The sequence below is a fragment of the Mauremys reevesii genome, linkage group 4, assembly GCF_016161935.1.
Source record: "Mauremys reevesii isolate NIE-2019 linkage group 4, ASM1616193v1, whole genome shotgun sequence".
NCBI classification, from domain to species: domain Eukaryota; kingdom Metazoa; phylum Chordata; order Testudines; family Geoemydidae; genus Mauremys; species Mauremys reevesii.
The window spans coordinates 44,328,376-44,349,508 of record NC_052626.1 but is presented as its reverse complement, the minus strand read 5'-3'; the positions used below and the strand labels follow the sequence as shown (position 1 = coordinate 44,349,508).

Below are 21,133 nucleotides of genomic sequence, written 5' to 3'. Positions count from 1 at the left end.
CCATTTAGCAGGAACTTAACTTTGGTTACTTTTTAAATGTCAGAAGAACCAATGTCCATCTTTAACATTACCCTGGGAACAAAAGACACCAAAAGAAATTCCATGTTAAGAGGGGAAAATTTGAGGGATATAATGGTGAAGGGGGTAAATCTATTCTGTAAGTTCAGTGCAGACAGGTATTTCACATTATACCTTACTGTGTATTGCTGGTTTTGTTCATTTTTCTTAATGGACGGAACTGAAAAGATAATGTGAACCTTAATTTAGAATCATCTGGCTTTAATCAGGTTGTCACAAACAATCTTAATGGTCATTTAAATACAGGTTGATTGAGCAGGTTGTTTTTGAAAAAAGGAAAATACGTAAAATGTTTTCACACATACTGCATTTGATGATTATATCTTTAGATGAAAATATTTTGGACACTAATATGCAGGCAAACTACCAAATGTGATTTAGCAATGTCAATTTCCATATATAAAAATCAACAGTAAGTGAAGCCTGAAGAGTAAGGGCATCATCCCCAAAACCCTTATTCACATGGGTAGTCCCACTAAAATGCAGGACTACGCATATGTATTTGCAGGATTGGGCCCTTAACAATATCCCATTATTTGGTAGCAGTTATTTTACAAGCCTCTGGAGTAGGAAGGAACTTCCTGTTTTAAACATTGTGGTTTAAAAAAATTTGGTGTGTATTGGTGCTTGAAAAACACAGCTATCAATAAACAATGGAAAGAATATTTTAAAAAGAAATCACCTTTTATTGAATTAATTAAAATAGCAAGTTTTGAGTACAGCTTCACTCATTCTTTGCTGATTCGTGATTTTTTAAAATAGCAATTATGTTTAATGTAATAGATTTCCCTCTTTCTATAAAGCTATCTTATTTATTTTCACTTATCACTGCATAGTGTTCTGTGTAACTTGTAGTAATATGGAAAAACAGGGACAGTTTAAAAAAAAACAGGACCATTGGTGTCATAATTTTACTTTCAGATATCCAGGAAGTGAGAATGGGGTCACCTCCTGCTTTTTATTAGTACAAACTGTTGCATGAAAACAGAATCTGTTTGCTTAGGAGTTAACTAGTACCTGTTTCTTGTTCCTAACCTGAAAATCATAATCCTTGGTTTGTGCTGTGGCATAACACAAATTATTTTTCATAGACAAAGGGCTCCTTTGTAGCAATTAAGGTCTATTGTGTAAATGCCTATTTAGAAAATGTGTAGTGGAATATTGACATTCAGGGTAACTAGCCTTGTAAAAAGACAGTTCTTGCACATGAAGTATGTGGTCATTTAATATATTTTGGAGGAGTCATTATATGTAATGAGGCAAATAATATGCACAGTAAAATCTGAATTTTACCAGATGAAATATATTCATGTTGGCCTATATATACTTACCTCAGTGTTATAAATGTGAGGTCTGTTCCCATAGAGGACAAGGGGAGTTTTGCCACTGCCCTCAATGGGAGAAAGATTAAGATCCTATTTATCTCATGTTTTTGAGGGTTTTTTGGTTTTGTTTTTTAAATATCGAAGCAAATTAAAGTGCTTTACAAACTGTGGGAAAGATACTGAGCTCCCTGAATAGGCTGCACCCCCTCTGAAGTCAATGCAGGTGTGGTTCCACACTCACACTTGGGCCAAAAAAAAAACCCCAAACCACTCTCCAGGGCATACCTGAGAACACAGAGTGGGAATCCACATAAAATAATCCTGTTAAGGTCAGCCCTATTTCATGAAAGGAAAGATGATAGGGTCAGCTTTATTGCACATGGGGAAATCCCCACAGGTCTGGAAGAAGCTATCTCTCCCCTGACCCTGACCTCTCCCCCACCCAGCCAGGTAACCTAAACCAGTTCTTGCTTAGGCAAAACTCCCACAGAAGTCAATTGGAGTGGGAGGGGGTTTTATGGGAAGAGGGTTGTTTAGTTTTTTCTAGAAGGATGCCGAATCTGGCCCTAGTTTAAAGTAGGAACTGATGGCCGATTCTATCATATTAAACTGGAACAGCGGGGGTGGGAGGGGTTAAGAAGGTCTTGGTGACCTAAAGTGGAATTTGGCCAGGGACCCCTGCTCTTGTGAAATGTCATGGGGTCATTAACGGACTGCAAGTGGTCAGGACCTTGGTTTTTATGCCTTATCTAAAGGACAAATTAGCCTAAAGAGACAGTCTTCTGTTTAACTAATACATGTTTTATAACCTTCCATGAAAAATTTAAAATATAAAAGATAACTCCCCTCATCAAAATGAATAATATTTTAAAAGTCTGACTAATACACAGAAGCCTGAAGATTCTAAACTGTCCCTTAGCAGTTGACCTTCCCTTGTGTCAGTTAGATTTCCCCCTACACACACTCACATTTTCCCCCTAGTACTACCATGAAGGTAACTCCCCTTAACACTAGAGAGAATTGTCCACACAATTATACAATTATTTAAATGTTAACTTCCAAGGCACTGGAATTTTAGCAATGATCTTTCCCTTCTCCCCACCTCCAAACCCCCACACCTTCATTCCCCTCCTTCTTTTAAAATTTATAATAACTGTGTCCCCTAAAGATTGTGAGGCCTGGCTTGTTAGGGTCCTGTCCTCCAAGGTACTAATCACTCCCAAATCTGACAGCTGCTAATGGGCTTGACTTCCATGGGAGCTGGATTACTTCCCAGGGGTGCTCGGCTCCTTGCTGAAAGTACTCAGTACCTTTTGAGGTCTGGTCCTCACTCCCTTCCTCCCTCCATTTATGGCTTGACATTGCAATGGGAATGAGTGATGGTTCTTCACATGAACCTTGCTCCAAAGACATCCAGAAGGGTGCTAAAGAGCTGTAGAATAAAGGGACTTCTGTGCAGTGAAACAAGTCCTAGAGCTAAGGAGAGGGTCTTATTATACCATCCATGTTTAAGGGGAAATGGAGAGGGGGATGCAGAACTCCCCATGGATTCCAGTCAGTTCTGCTTAGAAATCAATGACACCATATAGCCCTGAGGGTGAGTCTTGAACTCTGAACCCTTCTTTATCCTACCACTGTCGGCTATGTGCTGGTTTCCCTGACTTATTCCTCAAATATTTTAATTACATATTTACCTTATACAAAGTCATAATCTTATTTAAACATATTTATGTGGGGGCGGGGGTTAGCGGTGTGAACACTTGATATATCATCTGTTCACACCGCCAAACCCCTCACAAATATAAATATATATACACACACTATTTATTTAGACATTCATCTCTATATTGCTTGGCTTTGAAAGGAAACCTGCTTGAATAACATCCTATAGAAAACAGCCACGCTGTAAACAAAGAAGCAGGGAACTCTTTTAATCCCTCATTTTAATCTAGTCCTTAGTCTTGCCCATGACCAAGTGGAGTGGTAGCTGAATTTGATCAGAACAAGGGTTGGCTGTTCCTGTTTTCCCTGGAAGTGTTAACGTTTGATTGAGTTTGTTTACAATCATTTGCCTCAAACTGTGCCGCATTTAACGGTCTATAATGTTTGATGTCAGGCTCTGTGCTTAGGCACATTCCCACCGCCTTGATCTCTCCTGGGCACACTCCTGAGTTTTGCTCTGCTCAGTGGAGCAGCATTTTTTACAGAGTCCAGTTTCTTGGTTCTAAGGCACTTCTGTAAAGTTGGGGTGGCAAGATTGGGTGGCTGCGGGTCATCCAGTGCCATGAGCTGTAGGTACATTCATATTGCACTTAAATCAGGAGCGGTTAGCAATGGCAGGTTCAGCCGGATAGGATCCTTTCTCCTTCCTCCAGCCCTCCTGGAGTGCGGTCCGTTTACATAGGAATTGCTGTAAGGTTTAGATGAGGAGGGTCCACAGCCGGGTCCCAGATCCGGACTGCACCTCCTATCTCTGCGAGAGAAATGTCAGGAACCCCAACCTGTTTAGCGTCGGCTCCGCCAGCAAAGGCAGTAATGGGCAGTCAGACCACCAACGCGCCGATCAGCACAACACGCCACTTAATACACTTCTGTAATTTAAACTGCCGGGGACATCCACTTCCAAGCCGATTTTCGATATAGGTGTTGTCTGCTTCTCTCACTTTGCCTTTGAAATGTCTCCACATCCCCCCCTCCCTTTCTTCTCACCCCTCTCTCTAATTCTAGATGAGTATTACTTTGCTCTTTTCGTTGGCCAAGCACAATTGTGTTATTGGAGATAATGAATTCAATCCCCATCAAAGAGTATTAGGAGCGCCTTGGCCCTGTAGTGGCTTTTTCAAACTCGGAATGAAAGGCCGGGAGAAAATTCTCTGGGTAGCCTCCCTGATAGCGGCTTTTGAAGTGAAGGGGGTCGAGCATTGTTGTTCAAATTTTTGTCCATAAGGCTGAAGAAAGACCGGCGGCTTTTGATGAGAAGATGAGAACCGCCTCGTAAGTTGAGCAACAAGTTAGATGGCAATGTCTTACTGCTGCCTACTGCCTGTGGATAACATATGTCCCGCATTAATAGGGGCTCAAAGGGAACAATTGGGCAGGGGGAATACTAGCCTGGCTTACACCGGCTAAAGGCTTTTTCTCTGGACCGCTGTGCCACTAAGTATGGATGTTGGAGGGGAGAGTTGATGAGGTTCTGCCTTGCATGTTGTTTTTGAATCAAGCATTCTACTTGGCCAGCTGTTCTCGTATGGAAGGGCAGAATGTTTCTTACACATGAGGACTAGATCGTATTGTTTCAAAGCAGGACTCGAGTGCACATTATATAACTCACCTTGGCGGCAGTAACGCAAAGATTTGCCTCAGCTGTCGGGTGGTTGGTTATCAGTTTGGGACCAGCACTTTTTTGTTGGGGGCTTGGCTTGTGCGGTGTGTGTTTGATGTCGAGGGTGAGCCTGCGTTTCTTGGGCGGAATTTGATTTTAGATAGATATGAAACTGAATGTAGAGCCCAGCTGGTGTATTGCGTCCCTTCTTCGTTTTATATGCCATGGTTACACAACTACAGGCTGTAAGGTATCTCCTTAGCTAAGGCAGCCAGACAAGGGACAAAAGGAAAATATCTTAGTCACATCAGATAATCTCATCACTAGAAAACTTTTTGCATACATTTGAGTTAAGTTCATACATTCTCTTATTCCAAGCCCCACGCTCCTCCAGCCATGGAAAGATCCCCCGCCCCCATGAGTTTCTTAAGCTAACCGAGTCCGTTATTACTATGGAGAAATCCACGTTGTCATAAAGAAGAACCCCACCTCCTAGTCACCAATATGCTTACATTTTTCGCCAGTCATAACCAGAAGGGAATGTATGTCCGCTGTCAATGCATGGCTGGCTATGAGAATAGAGAGGATAAAGAGAAAGATGTATGTCAGCCACTGCACAGTTCGTTTCAGATTTAGATGATTAACCGGCGAGTATTTGAAAGTCTAGCACACAAAGGCAATGTTTACAATGGCTATAGTGCTGCAGCGCCTGGGCCAGATCCTGCTTCTATTGAAGCCGAAAGGGAGTTTGGCAATTGACTTCAATGGGGGCAGGATCTGCCCCAGGGGTAGTCAGGCTCCCAACTGCACTTTTGTATCAGTGTTGTCGTGGCAGTCGGGTGTTGCTGCTCGCATGAATTCGCAGATTCACACATACAGAATATGCGCGAGCCACCGCTCTGATGCCACTACAGTGCGGGCTTTATAAAGCCTCCTGAATCAGCATAAACGGAGACAGACCTCCGGGGTCACGAGGCACCCAAGTAAACACTCACTGCAGGGACATTTTAAATGTTCATTTATAACGCCTCGAAGAGAAAAGGGAGCCTAGATGCCCCTGCCTTCAGCTTAGAAAGGTGATTTCATTTTAAAATAACTACTAATGCTACTTTATTTTATCGGTATGAAGTAGCTGATCCAGGACAGAATCCGCAAGCAGAAATGAGTTCAATTAAAGTCACTTGGAAGCGTTCTCAGGAGGTCTCTGGGAATTATTGGCACCTAGTTTACAAGCCAGATATTTCAGCTCTTTCGCCGCAAATGATTCTCAGCGTCATCAACTCTAGCAAATATAGAGCTAATGGGATTTAAAATGGGTGGGGAGGGATCTCCTTTAACTAATCAGTTTTCAACCTGATGATAAATCACATTACTTCAATGTAAAGGCTCGACTTCTAGGGGAGTTTTGCCTGAATTGGGCAGGGTTGGTTTCTGGCCATTCGATCTAGTTGCCTATGTACTTGGAATATAATCGTAGTGCGCTGTAGTTGCGGCGCGTTCTATTCGGATTATAGCTGCTGTAGCGCAAGAGAGCTGCAATGCATCATTGCCAAGCAGCTGGTTTCCAGAAACTGATGTTCTTGCCTGTCCAGCTTGCTAGCGATCCCCCACACCGCATCATGCTCTCAGGGCTCCAGCGGAGAGTACATAGTACAAGGCTGAGATTTGGGACGAGTAACTATTTAAAATGTATCCCGCCCGGGGTGTGTGTGTGTGTGTGTGTGTGTGTGTGTGAGTGAAACACTTTAAAAAAAAACAATTCTCCATCTGCGAGAAGCTGTTTTGGAGCAATGCGAAGATTTGAGAATGGTGAGACGCGTTCATCAGACAAATTAAAAAATAATTGTACAATGGTCAACAATTGCACCGAGCTTTCTCTTCAGTTGTTCAATTTTGCAAAGCCCATTTGACAAGTGAAAATAACTCCGTCGTGCCATAACAAGAAAATTGTGTTCACCTTATTTAAATTTCATTTCATAGTTTGGGGGAGAGCAGTGTGAGGGGATTGAAGGTTCCCCCCACACACACTCTTTTTTTTCTTTACCTCAAACCCAGCTGGATTTTGTCAGGAGACTGCATGTGTTTTAAACCCTAAAGACTGAAAACAAAGGTGAGGGCTGGTAGTGTAAGCTGTCCAAAGTTCAAAGATGTGAAATCTCAGTGAGTTTCTATGTGAGGCGAAGAGGAGAAACACAAACAGCATGGAATGTCTTGGGCCAGAAAGTTGCACTATATTGAGAATGAAATGTAAGGTTATTTGGACTAATCTGTCTTTAACTGTTACTCTGTCACAAAGGGTAGAATAATTAGTGGGAAATAACCAGCCAGAACAAAGGCAGTGTTTTTCCTTATCACCCTCCCTTTTTAACTCGTTTTTCAATCTTTTGCCTCCTGAAAATTGACCTTTAGACCTTGGAAATTATAGACAATTGTTCATTCTGTAGTTATTAGTTGTTACACTTATTTGTTGGGAAATTTAGACTCCCGTGCTTTGATTAAGGAGCAATTACTTGACTTACAGCATCACCTGTAAATTTAGTCACCAAGTTAACTGATTTTTTAAGTTATTGATCGGCATCAAGCATTCTATACCCCCAAACTCCCAGTTTAATGCGAGTTTTTGCCTTAGGAATGGAAAATCTAGCCTTAACTGCACACACCAATCAGTATCTATAAGCTATTGTCATGTAATGCTACTTTGTTTATTTGTATATGTTTCCATTGCATGTGTTTTTCCAGTGGAAACAAATTCATATTAAATATATATGTTACTACATGCAATGCATGCATATAAATCCTATATCCCCAGAGAACGTTCCGCTCTCGGTATATAAAAGGGTAATTCTGGCTCATCATTAAGTCAAAATTAACAACCGAACGTGCACTAACAAGTGTGTTTTAACAAGTGTCGTTCCTGTCTTGTGTGTTTTTTAAAGAAACTGTTTCCAAACTGAGTATTTTTTAAAAATCTAGACCCACTATTGTCTCATAGCAAAAAGGAACAGTTATTATGTACACTGCTACTGCAATCAATTGTTTTTACATATAATATTGCTGCAAAATCAACACCCATTCAATTGATTATTTTAAAGGCTAGTTATAGTTACAGCGGAGATAGTTCACTTAGTTCAGGATGCATTGGTTTGTATTGACTGATGATTGACCAATAAAAAAAATCAACCCCTCCCCCCAGTCATTTTAAAACCAGACATGGACATATGTTAAAGTGAGATGTGTTTTCTCGGATTTGACCATATTTACACTTTATTGATGCAGCAAAATTTAAGGCTAAAATAACAGAAAATTCGATTTCTCTCATGATTCCATATAGCGGTTTTTAACTAATTTCTTTCAATAGATATCCACTCTACAATGGTTTTGCTGTTACACATACCAATATTGACCTTGTAGATCAAACAAAACCGAAGAGATATTGTTATATTCCTTTCCTAATATCGATGTGTCTTTCTTCCCACCCATTCGTTGAGTTTCACGATTTCATTGCCCTTCAAAGAAAAATAAGGATTTCCCCGTTTTAAAAAGTGATGCAAATTTAGGGCCTGATCCTGATCTCGCTGCAGTTACTAGTACAACTCCAGTCGTCTTCCGGGGAGCAGGATTGGGCCCAAATTGCTTTATGGAGGAAAAAAAATCCGTATTTCCTTTTAGACCTATGACAATCTGGGCGTGTGTGATTCTTCTCGTTGCTTATAAAACTTGCCAAAGGTACGTTTACCTAGTGTTTTAAAATGATGAAATGAAAAAATTGCTGGCACTGCTTAGGTTGTGCCAGAAGACAAGGAAAGCATGGTCGATTTCCAGATTTGGATCTTTCAAACCATCTAAAATCCACTTAGACCGTTTAAGAGGTCTCATAATATACTGAATTACTCCCTATTTGCATTTAATTAGGTTAAATGAACCTGATGGTTGCCAGTGGTTTTAGCTTTCTAGCATGTGGCTGATTAAAGATAACAGCATTTTTAAAAGGCAGAAATTCCCAGATAAACTGGAAAATAATGCCCGAAAGTCACAGCGCGACTAATCCTGAATTCACCCATTTCCTTGGCGTCCTGTAAGGCAACAGGGAGTAAGACACCGGTCGTTGAAATATAGTAAAACCATGCTCTACAGAATTAATTTGATCCTGGCAGAACAATAGAACTGGCTGAAAATAAAAGCATGAAAGTGATGCATTCACTCCTTCCCATGCAGTCCTGTCTCGAGTTTATTTTTCTGCTGTTACTGAAGGCTTCTTGAGCAGAGGTGTAAAGAGCAGAAGAAGCAGGCACCACAGAACTTGATAGCTGAGCATGAAGCAGAAAATACACGACTTTCCTTCCTTTTTGGTGGCTCTGTCTTGAACTAAGCACAAAAACTGTATTCGCTATATTTAAAAAATATATGCTTTTTACATGCTGGCAATGAATAATTTCCCCTCTACTCTATCTATATGGTTCCCCCATCGTAGTCACTGTTGCTCCATTATAGAAAACAGAGATTCTAACGTAATATCTAATGCATAGCCTGGAAATATATATTATTTATAGTGTAGACTGAATTATAGCTAGATACCTAGATAGCCAGATAGATCATTTTGAACCAGAATGGTCTGGTTAATCATTTTACTATACACACCCATAGTATTTCTTCCAGGCCGATTACATCCTGGCTGTATTCCACAGCTAAGGTCTGAATCCTGATATTTAACCGCTGCGGGTCAATTAGGTTTTCTGTGCAAAGCCCCAAAGCGCTGCACCCGTGTTTTCATTTTGAAGTGGAGTATTATCTTATAGCACTGTTCTATGGAGGACTGGGTACATTCTACTTAAAATGGGCTAGACTGTGTGGTAATTACTGGGGTAAAACTCCCTTTGACAGTGAGTTAGGGCGGCAGACTAGGGCTCATCTGGCCTGATTTGCAGTGGTGCTGAGCAGCCTGCAGCTCCAGGCGGCATAGACAGTGTTATGCGGCGGGGCTGCAAAGTAATGTCATCTAGATACACCGCTAAACATCTCATGTTGCCTACCAGGTGTCGGTTTGCATTCCAGAGTGTTCTACAATACATGATATATCATTTGGAAAACTCATTTTGTAAATCTATATTTGATCAAATATAAGTATGTAGCAAAAGGTGGAATTTATTTCACTGTGTGTGTCTATGTCCTTACACCTCCGTCGGAGTACGGGCTTTCAGTGAATGATCAAACTATTTTTTTAAAGCCCAGAGCTGCTTGCTTTTATATATTTTCCTTTCCTTCTTGGCTGGGCCGCAGGGTTTGAAGAATTGGTTTTGCTATGGGATTTCTGAGGTCCCCCCAAATTTAGTTTGTTTTCAATTTCCCCGACCAGTCAGGGGTCAATTATGTGATAATTAAGAGAATTACACAGTTCTTTTATCTCCTGTTCTTGTATGAAGTAGGCTGATCAAAGTAAAATCTGTTCAAGTTCATACCCCTCGCGATGATGCAGTTCACAAACAAGTGTTGCTTGCTGGGGATCAGCGTTTGCCAGAGCTGTTGTTGTTGTTATTGATGTCAATCTGAGCAAGATCTACAAAGAAGTAGGTGGACTGGAAACTGAGCCTAGTATCTAAGGAGATTAATGATTTTTGTGACTTAGAGCAGCATGTTGGTGTGAAGTTGCATTTAAGAGATTTTCTTCAAGTGTAACAATGACCAACAGCTTAATTCCTGGAAACTGCATCTTTAGAAGAATAGGTACAAAATGTGTTTATACAAAACCACACAGCTGTGTTGCATTCTATACTGCAAACAGTTCTGCATTTCAATACAGAGAGGAATGCACGCTGGCATACATAACAATATCAGCTATGACCAATTCATATTTAGGAACAGCGTTAAGAAGGACAAGCATGTTTTGTTAAATTAGTTATCCACAGCTGCACTTGGAAACATCTGCATAATTTGCAATAAATACAGATTAAATATACAGTAGGTGGCATCGAATGGCATTTAAAATAAAAGCATCCTCTGTTGTGGATTTTTACCGTTTAGATAGTGTAAAATGTTAGTTTTACTTTCCTAGTAAACAGTACACACACTGAGATACTTTCAGTTTCTTTCCTGCCCTAAAATGACAAAAGATTCACAGCACCGGTTAAGATAATTTCTAAACTCTGTAATCTTAAAACTCTAAAGGAAAGGGATATTATACTTTCATCTAATTGCATTTTTTCATAGCAAGTGAATTTTAAATTTAAAGTGGATGTTTATGCATGAATATATTTGCTATCTATAGAGAGCTTGTGTGGTCGGTCTATCTATCTATCTATCTATCTATCTATCTATCGATCTAATCTAATAAAGCAGATATCGCTTTCCTTATTAACGCTAGCATCCCCGTTATGGTTTACAATTTTAGAGTTATTCAACGTTGAATAAGTCTTTCGTTTAAAATTATTATGCCTTCATATCCACCCTCTATTTTTATATTTTATGTAAGTCTATTCTATCCTTCGCACATATGCAATTGAAAGAAAATAGCAGAAATCATTCATTGTTAACATTTGATTTATTTAAAGTCCTTAACTGCAAATGATCAAAAACATACTTCACGGCTTAAATTCTCAGTTATCATTTTAAATCAAAATATTTTTCAATTACAATCACATTTATAAAATTAACATTTTTAAAAAAAATTCATGTGTAATTTTTTACTGTTGTTTAAAGCAATTTCGGCTGTAAAGAAAGAAAATATAAACCATGCAATAAATTAAGAACATTGAGAAAGCGAACAGGAATAATAATAAGACCCGTCTGGCTATGCTAACACCGTGTAAAACTGTGGAAAGTGCATTAACACTGGATGAAACAAGCTAACAATGGCAATAATTAAACGGCCATAAAAAATTCTGGACGTGTTATTCTGAAACACATATAAGGAGAGAGCGAGCTCTCTCGCCTCTTTCTTTGCGTTGGGCTAATAGTCAATATTTTCTGGAAAAAATAACGTTGTTATACATATATAGGTCTAATTTGTACACAATGAAGAGACTCAAATTAAATAAGCATATCATCCACATGTTGAAGAGAGTTCCTGATGAATAAGAATCTTCAGTAACAGCTTGGGAGGAAAAAAATTCAACTGACTGTGACCTCTGTAACTTTATATTAAATCCCAAGGCAGGTAACGCTGGGAAATATCTGGCCCAAATTCTGCGCTCCAAAGCGCCCATTGACATCAATGAGAGTGCAGGATCCGGCCCATGCATCTGTGCTGATGCCTGTTCTGCTACCCGAAGAGTATTTGGCAAGTATCAAAAGGATAATCTGAGAAAGCAAATAGTTTTCTTGTCGCTTAGAGATTAGTGTTTTGCTACTTCACAGTATTGTCCTTCAAACCTTTTTAATTAAAAAAGAACCTTATATGTCTACTTGCTTGCTTCTTCATCTCCGTATTGTTAAAAGTATTGCCACATACCTGTAAACTTGCATGAGATTATAGAGCACAGAAGTGGGGAGTGGGTAGGGATGGAAAAGCACAAACAAATAGTTTACAAGCTCAGCAACCTTTTCTTTCTCTCTCTCTTTAACGTTAATAACACCCTGCAAAGGCTACCGCGATCTTTGGAGGGGCAGAGGCGAGGGGCGGGGGGTATGTACAATAGGGGGTTCGCTCAACTTCGCAGGAGGGCCTGTTTTATAATAACATACACAGCGCGTTTGAATACAATAATAAAGTAACAGTCCTTTTGCACGGAGCGGGCGGAGACGTGACAGTTTAGTTACCGGGCTAGAGAGAGGGAGAATCAGGCTCGCCGTGCGGGAGGTGACGGAGCAGAGCTAAGACGTGTTTAGCACAGGTCTGGAATACACACCTTGATAGTAGGAAGGCTCCAGTGCCGAGGGCTCAATACTACTCCTACCGGCCATGGAGGCGCTGCTCAGCGGCAGCCCGCCCGGGATGCCCGCCCCGTAAGAAGAATATTGCAGAGCCTGCTCGTAGGCTTTAAAGTCCAGCTTGTGCTGCTGTTCCGAGGAGGACATGAGGTTGTTGATAGAAAAGGGGTGGTTGAAGGAATAATGGGGATCGCCTTTCAGGTGGAGCTGGGACTCATGGGCTAGGGAGTGCGGCGGGTGAGGGACGGGGGCCAAGGCGGGGACTGAGCTAATGGCAGAGGCCGCCGCGGAAGCCGAGGTCTTAAGCTCAGTACTTGCTCCATTGTGGTCCATAGACGGGGGGCTGGTGGAAGGGTTGGGATGGGAGACGGAGGTTGCGGTTTCCAGCTGGGCAGGTTTATTGTGACCTCTGTGTAAAGGGGAGTTGGAGCTGGAATTGGAGGCGCCGGAGTGGTCTTTCCTGCCCTCCTGACCGGCTTTGCCGTTCGCCTGCTTTTCGCATTTGAAGCGCTTCTGCCGGCGAAGGTAGCAGCCGTTTTCAAACATGTTGCCTGAATCGGGGTGCAGGGTCCAGTAGGATCCTTTGCCGGGTTTGTCGGGCGAGCGGGCCACTTTGACGAAGCAGTCGTTGAAGGAGAGGGAGTGGCGGATGGAGTTCTGCCACCGCTGCTGGTTCTGCCGGTAGTAGGGGAACAGATCCATGATCCACTGGTAGATCTCGCTCAGCGTCAGCATCTTGCTGGGAGCCTGCTGGATAGCCATTGTAATCAGAGAGATGTAGGAATAGGGGGGCTTGGCATGGGGGTAGCTTCGCTTAAAGGTCTTGGTGTCTCTGGTCCTGGTGAGGTTGGACTGGGCGTAGGCCATGGGACTCATGCATGGGTTCATGCTGGCATAAGGGCTCAGGCCGTTCATTGAAGCTTGCTGAGCCGACATGGCATTCATACTGGTCGGGCTCAGCGCAGTCCCCATGGCCGTCACCCCGGCAGTCATGCTGTTCATGGCGCTTGTGGAGCCAGCAGACATGCCTGCCATGGCGCCCGGGCTCAGTCCTGCCCCAAGCCCTGTGTTAGCGTAGGACATGTTAAAGGAACTGGAGGTCATGTTGCCACTGGTAGTCATAGTGTTCATGGTCATGTAGGTGTTCATGGTGTTCATGGAGCCCAGTCCCGAGTTCATGTTGCTGACGGGAACAGAGGAATAGGCCTACAGCAGGGACACAAGATTAAGAGAGGCGGTTAGCGGAAGAGAAGGCAGGACACTTGATGAAAGCGACCCCCTAAGAGTTCATTACACGAGGGGCCGGGGCGATGTCTCACTGCCTTACACAAAGCCAGAACGCCGCCGAACCCCAGGCAAGTTACCACGGCGATTCTGCAGGCGAGCTGACTGTCCGGGGCAAGACAAGACACCCGGGCTTCATTGAAACTGATTGGCTTCTATACCTCCAGCCTATTTACATACAAAAAGTAATAATATAGAAAAACGAGTATTAGCTGACGTGTCTTACAAATTGCCAGCCAACGTGAATACCTTGTTGCCTTTGATATTGTGTCACTTCATTACTATAATACTGAAACGATGCTGTCTGTATTTTCAGCTGTTTCGTGCACAAGGGTAGTGGGGTGAGAAGAACTATTTTTACACAGAGCTTATCTGGAAAAAGCGCTTGTATTTGTATCCCCAACGGCTGATGCATACGGTTATATTACAAAGTTACGCTAAAGTACCATCTCACCTTTTTATACCAAAACAAGTCGCACACGCACCATACTTACAAATAATGGCAAAACAATTGGCTAAAACAGGATAGATTTTACTCTTAGAATGTGCCCATATTGTTAATGTTTTGATTAGTTAATAAAACTAATACAGCTAATAAAAATGAACAAACGTCTATTTTAGACAAGGCTGAATTAAATTGCCTAGGTTTTGCTACAAAAGAATCATCATACATATGGCTGCCATGTATTTAAATTTGTTGATAAGCAAGCTAATAATATACCATTTCAAGAAATCCAGCAGTTCGTGCTCAGACGGTATTATTTTATTAATACATTTCTGAAAGATAACGTGTGTACCCTTATTTGTGTTATATCTAATGTGTCACATTATTTAACATTTAAAAACACTTCCCAAAGTATAACTACTCTGAATTCTATATTGTGTTTCCTTATGATTTTCTATCATCTTTTATTTTGTGCAATATAATTACGACTCTGACACATTTCAGAACTGTTATAATCTATCGCCAAACTTAGTAAAGGTATAGAAACCGGTACTAAATCTAATTTAATAGAAATGGGGTCGAGGCCTTTTTCGTTCATTTACAATTAAGAGTGAACAAATGCAACTCTGTTAAGTTAAAGCTATGCTTAATTATTTTGTTGATGGACTGTAGTATTTGCAGCTACTTATTATAAGCAACCATGCCTTTTTCTCTTGCAAGCCTGATTTTAATTTATATTGAGATAATTATTTCCCAGAACAGTTTAATACAGGAATGCGTTTCCCTTATAAAAATCTGCACAGTGAGTTTATTATAGTAACAAATAAGGACAAGCTATTGTCGCTAACATAGTAAAAGGGAGGCTTCCAGAACTTTATGGTAGTGAATATTGAATACAGAAAAGCTAAGTATTTAATATGACTTTTATTTTCCCCTTCAACATTATAAATCAGTATATGGGAACACATATACACTCATATATGTGTGTGCAAATATTTAGTATATATCCCGCATTATAGCCCTACACATGTACAATTCTACTGTGAAGTGTCTCCTTTTTATGACTGTAGATATTCTGTTACTTGTCTAATGCTAAGTGTGTTGTTTTTCACAAATATTCCAGTGTGAAAGCTACACGGCCACATCCACAAATGTGCAAACAGCAATCGCTGTTGTGTTTTAATCCATATTCCAAGGGGAGGTAATTCACCCCGTAATGGTGTTTTATTTGCCCTCTATCATTGTTCATTTGTTTATGTTTGATCCTTTCTTTCTGTTCCTTCTGAGCATATTGTAAAAATAAGAACAACATGGAAATGCAAAGGGAATGGAGAAAGAGACAGGTTCCCCGGTGCCAGCCTGATCCGACTCTCAGCAGCGCCACCCTCCGGTCTCAGGCAGAAGCGCACCCACGTTTCAAAAATCTTGTTGCAAAGTGCGAAACGACTGATTATTTTGCCCAGTAAATCACCAGAATTAACAGGTGAGGCCGTTGAAAACGGTGGGTAAAGAAGGCCTTAAAATTCAAGCTCGTCCACAGTGACGGAAGGCGCTAGTGTTTTTCAAGAGTTTTTGCAACTCGTGGCCCTCACACTGCACCATCTGGAGAGCCCAGGGCTCAGGGCGCTCAGAGCTCGGGCACAGTCCTATACACCGAGCCGAGAGTTTACGGGGCGCTTTTGTGTGTGCAAAAGTACAAATGACGCTCCTTAAACGAGCTCGCTAACTCCCCCCTGCACTCCCACTCACTCCAAGCACACGCAGCAGCCCCATTATCACGGAAACGCCATTGGGCTATTGGAAAGCGTGGCGATTTCTTTATTGCTTGGCCGGCTTCAGGGTTGGAAAAGGCACGTTTGCACTGGCAGGATCTAGAGTGCAAACCGCTTCCCCATATTGTTACACACACACCCAGCTCCCCCACCCCCCTCCTCCCCTCGCCCGCCACAGCGGCTCAGGGGCAGCAAACAAGGGAGCTCTTATGATTCACTCACCTCCTGATTGTCGGTGTAGTAGCTGCTCCAGTCGCTAGTTTCATGCCCTTCCATTTTCACAGCACCTAACATCATGGAGCCAACCTGCCCGGTGTAACCATCCAGCCTTTTTGCAAGAGACAGGCAGCAGGAAAGGGAGCGTGACACAGCCCCAGCCTAGCAAGAAGCCAACTCAGGGGGCGGGGGGTAGGAAGGGGGTTGAGATCTGGTCTATAATAAGCCAAAAAGGAGGCAGGGAGCGGTGTGGGGCGAGACACTTGAGAAAGTGAGGAAGTGCCGGCTGGGATGTGAGTGGAGTTGAGCTGATGTGGATCTTACGTCGCAGAAGTGCCCACCTCCTCCTCCTCCTCTCCCCATTTGTCCGCCGCACAAAGACGTTCGCACCTACAAAGCTGGAGATGCACCTGCAAACAAGGCAGTTCCACTCGCTTGCAACTCCCCCGGGGCGTCACTTTATTTGCAAAGCAGTGTAATTGGTTTAAGCTACGGGGAAAGAAGGAGAGACAGAGGTGGGAGGAGGGATGGGGGGGTTGGAGAGTAGAAACGGAAAATACCCTCCTTTCAAATGGCCAGTAGAAATGCTAGCAGGGATCGTTAGAAATTACACGAAGTAGATAAGGAAGGGCAGCCCCCGCTGTTTGAATAGAATACAAAAGGCCACCCAGCCTCCAAACTCGGAGATTACCGAGCTGTGTTTACTGAAGTACAGTAGATGCTCCTTTAACTAGGCGACCGGCATATATTTCAAAGTACTGACTGAGGACTGCAGCCAACACACACCAAGAAATGAGAACTAGTCTTATGATCACATCACACAATACTTTCCACCCCACCCCCCTCGCCTCCCGACACACCAAGACAAATAACTTTGGTGCTTCCAATTTCAATCAAAGTGCTCGAACATGTGTTTCCAAAATTCTACTGACATGTTCATGGACTAAATCCAGTCCAGTCCTTCATACAAGGCTTCGATGTAGCTGTATATTTTATTATTCTTTTACTGTGTCGCACGTTTAGAAACTATGCCATGTGAGTCACAGCGGTGAGGCATGACGCTAAGCCATCCAATAAACACGAACACCGGCTTGAATGCGGATCCACTGACATTAACCTATATTTGACAAACATCAGGTGAGTCACTGAAACCATTTTATATCTTTGTTATAGAAAGCATTCAGCCCAGAAGCTTGCTTGGAAATAGTCACCCACAGTAACAGTGATAATAATGAGTAGCGGATGCCTGATTAGTAACTTAAATTGTGCATTATTCTGACTTCTCACAAGAAATGCGGGTGCCTGCCTGATAATGACCTTACTTGGCTAAAAGGTGAAAAAGCACGTGAGCGATCCATCCAGCCCTTGTAGGGGGGTGAACTGGGTGAACTAAGATATCAATTTCTAGCTTTTGTGATTCTCTGATCTGACGTCAAGATCACAGACTCTTCTTGGGTTTCTTAGCAACATCCTTTATGTTTGTCCCGATGACAGAACTTGTATTACTTCGTAGTAAAAAGCCTTCGGGGAAAGGCAGGGGACAGGGAATAAACCACTTCATAATTTCCTGGACGTTTGAAAATCGATTATATACGAATCATAGCAAACAGATTAAAAATACACAAGTGATCTGAATTTCTTTACCAGTTATCAGATGGGACATGTACAACGGCTTTTGGTTGCTTCCACATTTAACTGTCCTTGTATTTTTACTATTCTCGTGCATCACACCTTAGACAACTTTCTTATTGAAGTACCTAAAAATAAATTAACATTCCAATATATAGTCTCATATATAATATATCTGCTTTGAAGAAATAGGTTTTAAGTTGTCTAGTAAACGCGTTGTTATCCCATCCTTTGTTCTTTTTCTTTCCCTTTTTTCATTAAATCTGGCAACAGAATTAAGTTAAATCCTTGACACAAACAAAACTCTGAAATCAGCAGGCGAGAACAAGGGATGAAAATGTGCCGTTAAAGAAATAAAAAGATAAAGGCATTGGATTACAATCCGCTTTTTAAAATGGCCACACTGTAAATAAAAGATTTAGGTTGAAACAAAATCCACATGGAACGTACTAAGAGACAATATCATTAAACAATGCAGGATCTATCTATCTATCTATCTATCTATCTATCTATCTATCTATCTATCTATCTATCTATCTATCTATCATATGAGTACTAATCAATCTATGAATTAGTACTTTTTGAGTCATTTGTTTATTTCAAAATTTTTGGTTCTGTTTGGATAATACACAAGTACACACAAATGCACTATGAAACTTGCGGGGTTTTCAGCAGCAAAAGGTCCTCTCTATTTCAGGTGACTAGACTACAAACTACTCTTCGTTTATGTGAGATAAGCAAGATAGTATCCTATTTTCCGCAGCAATGTAATTCTAGTGAACAACTGTCTAAATATATTAGCTCCCAAAAGAGATCAGCTAAAACCCACGAAAAGAAGATGACTGTCGACGCCACATGTTTGCTAGATACACTTGCAAAATTATATAGAAACATCACAAGGCAAAGTGCAGCAGAAATATTAGCTGGCTCAAAAGTCAACCTGTTTAAAATTACATTCTCCGTCCATCTAAAACACATAAGCAATGATATCAGCACACATAACTGATTAAAGAATCAGCCCCCTTTTAAATAGTAGGTTTCCTCTACTGAAAGGCAACTGTGAGACAATTTTGTTGCACTGAAATTATAGGTGTACAGGAGACTTATTTGACTAAACAAAGTCACAGCGCCTCCTGTTGTCCAGCTGCTACGTCAAACTCACATACCTGTTTTAAACACAACTACAGGGTGTAATAGCACATGAACAACTGCAGTTTATAATCTTCTTACAACAGTTTTCACTTCTACAAATCAAGCTACCTGAGGCAAAGAATCGGCCGCTACTGGAAATTCCCGCAATGCCCACTCCCCTTTACTGCACTGCAGCCTGCAGTTTGAGAGACTGGCTTCCCATACACTTTCTTGAGTGTAGCGGTGGATCTAACCTTGGGGATCAGGGCGGTTATCTTTTGCGGGTATTTAAAAAGGGTACATGTCAATCGATCGCTCTAGCCAGCTAGCTGTTGAAACGCTATGTAATAACATGCCCGATGATCTGGACGTCAGCTGCATACTTTTAAGTCACTTTAGGCAAGAAAGAAAGGAGACTCTTCTTAAGATGTGAGTGGGTGACTCCAGATAAAACCTCTTGGGATGAGTCTAGTTGCTGAAGTGTGTTTGCTAGGCTATAACAGTGTATCCCTGGTTCCTTCCCTCTTATCGAACTAGTGCGGATTGTGCCTATTTATAACGAATCCCTGAAATCATTTTCTTCAAAGTCGTTTGTTTTGCAGAGTAATAATACAGAACGGGGAGGGGCTTTGAATTGTCTGACGGGGGTCAGAGTCTCAATTCCTTTCAGTGATTTCTCCGCATCAGAATTCGCAGGATGTTGCAGATGGGGGGGGGGGGAGGAATAACAGGATTACAATTAGAAAATATGTTAATGGAAGCTGTTCTTATAAGCGAGTCACAACTTATCCTACTTATTTTACAGAAAACACACAATTTTTTGTACACACAATCAGTTTTGTGCACTATTTCTGAGTAAGGGTATTCCCGGCAGGCCTCAGGTAGGGAAAAAATGACAATGAACAAGGTGAAATGGCATATTTTTGGACTATTTGTCATCTCATTTACTGAAGAATATAGTTGGGGGAAATTAGTGTTTGCCATTCATACTAACTTGCCAGATATAAAAGTTATTTTTATATTCCAACCTCTCCACAGTTTCATTTCTTCACAAACCCTCTAAACCCAGAAACAAAACTTTAAATTATCAGGAGTTATTTTAAAAAAAGAGAGAGAGAGCCAGAGGGGGAAAAGCTGTTTAATTGTTTTTCCTAGAACAAAATAACTTTGTCGCTTAATTAAGGAGAGAGTTTGCTTTTGAAATGGACAGGACCTGCAGGTAATTCTTCAGATTTAATTTGAAGTGGCTTCTTGGTTTTAGCCAAATGAGATCGTCTGATCGACATTAAACAGATGTTCTGTTAAGGGACACATCACTAACATGTGCAGCTGTTTCAATCATCTGTCGTTTTCCATAAAGTTAAGGATATTTTTCTTTTACATTAATGTATAGACTTCGTTTCATTTTCCCGTATATAAATTTAATTGCAGATCTGCACCTTAGAATTGGTCATTATCAGAAAGAATTTCCATATTATTAGAGTATTATGGGGAAGGGTTAAAGTTGTTTGGTCTAAACTTGGTGATGGTATCTATCTATCTATCTATCTATCTATCTATCTATCTATCTATCTATCTATCTATCTGTAAAAAGCAGCTTGCTTTTTTTCTACAGAAGAGAAGAGGCAGAAACAGGAAAATCCTATTACTTCCATTTCATACAAAAACGCACACGAATGGCAATACAACGAAAATCCTGAAGTTGCCAGATCGCAGAGTGTAGCAAGTGTTTCCTTTCAATACTGGGCAGAGACAACGCAAACTGTGAAAGCCTGAATCCTCCTTTCTCACTCCCAGAACGTACTTCGATTGATTTAAAGAGCATCTGAATTCCACGAAGAATCCGGTAAATACCAAGACAAAATGCAATTTTATGCAAGTATCTAGACTGAATAAAACCACTTCGGCAGTGAAATGTCAACAGTGATGAAAAGGTTCACCATAGCAATTTTTGGGCAAAATATAGCGTCGTGCATTTTAACATCTCCCAGGCCAGCCCAGCATATGAAATCTCTTTATTTTAAACGTATGCCTCAGACTCACACGATACCCATTTTCGAATCTGTCT

General features: G+C 41.3%; 1 protein-coding gene and 1 long non-coding RNA gene across 2 annotated transcripts; one reads left to right on the top strand and one right to left on the bottom strand.

Annotated features, from left to right (window-relative positions):
* Positions 1-11,416: 11,416 nt before the first annotated feature.
* Positions 11,417-16,687, bottom strand: FOXA1 (forkhead box A1). Its single transcript, XM_039533187.1, has 2 exons — positions 16,312-16,687; positions 11,417-13,794 (listed from the first exon to the last, which is right to left on the bottom strand). Exons 1-2 carry the CDS (start codon positions 16,384-16,386, stop codon positions 12,532-12,534), a joined length of 1,338 nt encoding a protein of 445 aa, XP_039389121.1. The 5' UTR covers positions 16,387-16,687; the 3' UTR covers positions 11,417-12,531.
* On the top strand, positions 15,633-20,917 carry LOC120402806. Its single transcript, XR_005597294.1, has 3 exons — positions 15,633-15,800; positions 17,329-17,442; positions 20,681-20,917. It is a non-coding gene; the product is annotated as an uncharacterized LOC120402806 (long non-coding RNA).
* Positions 20,918-21,133: the final 216 nt, after the last annotated feature.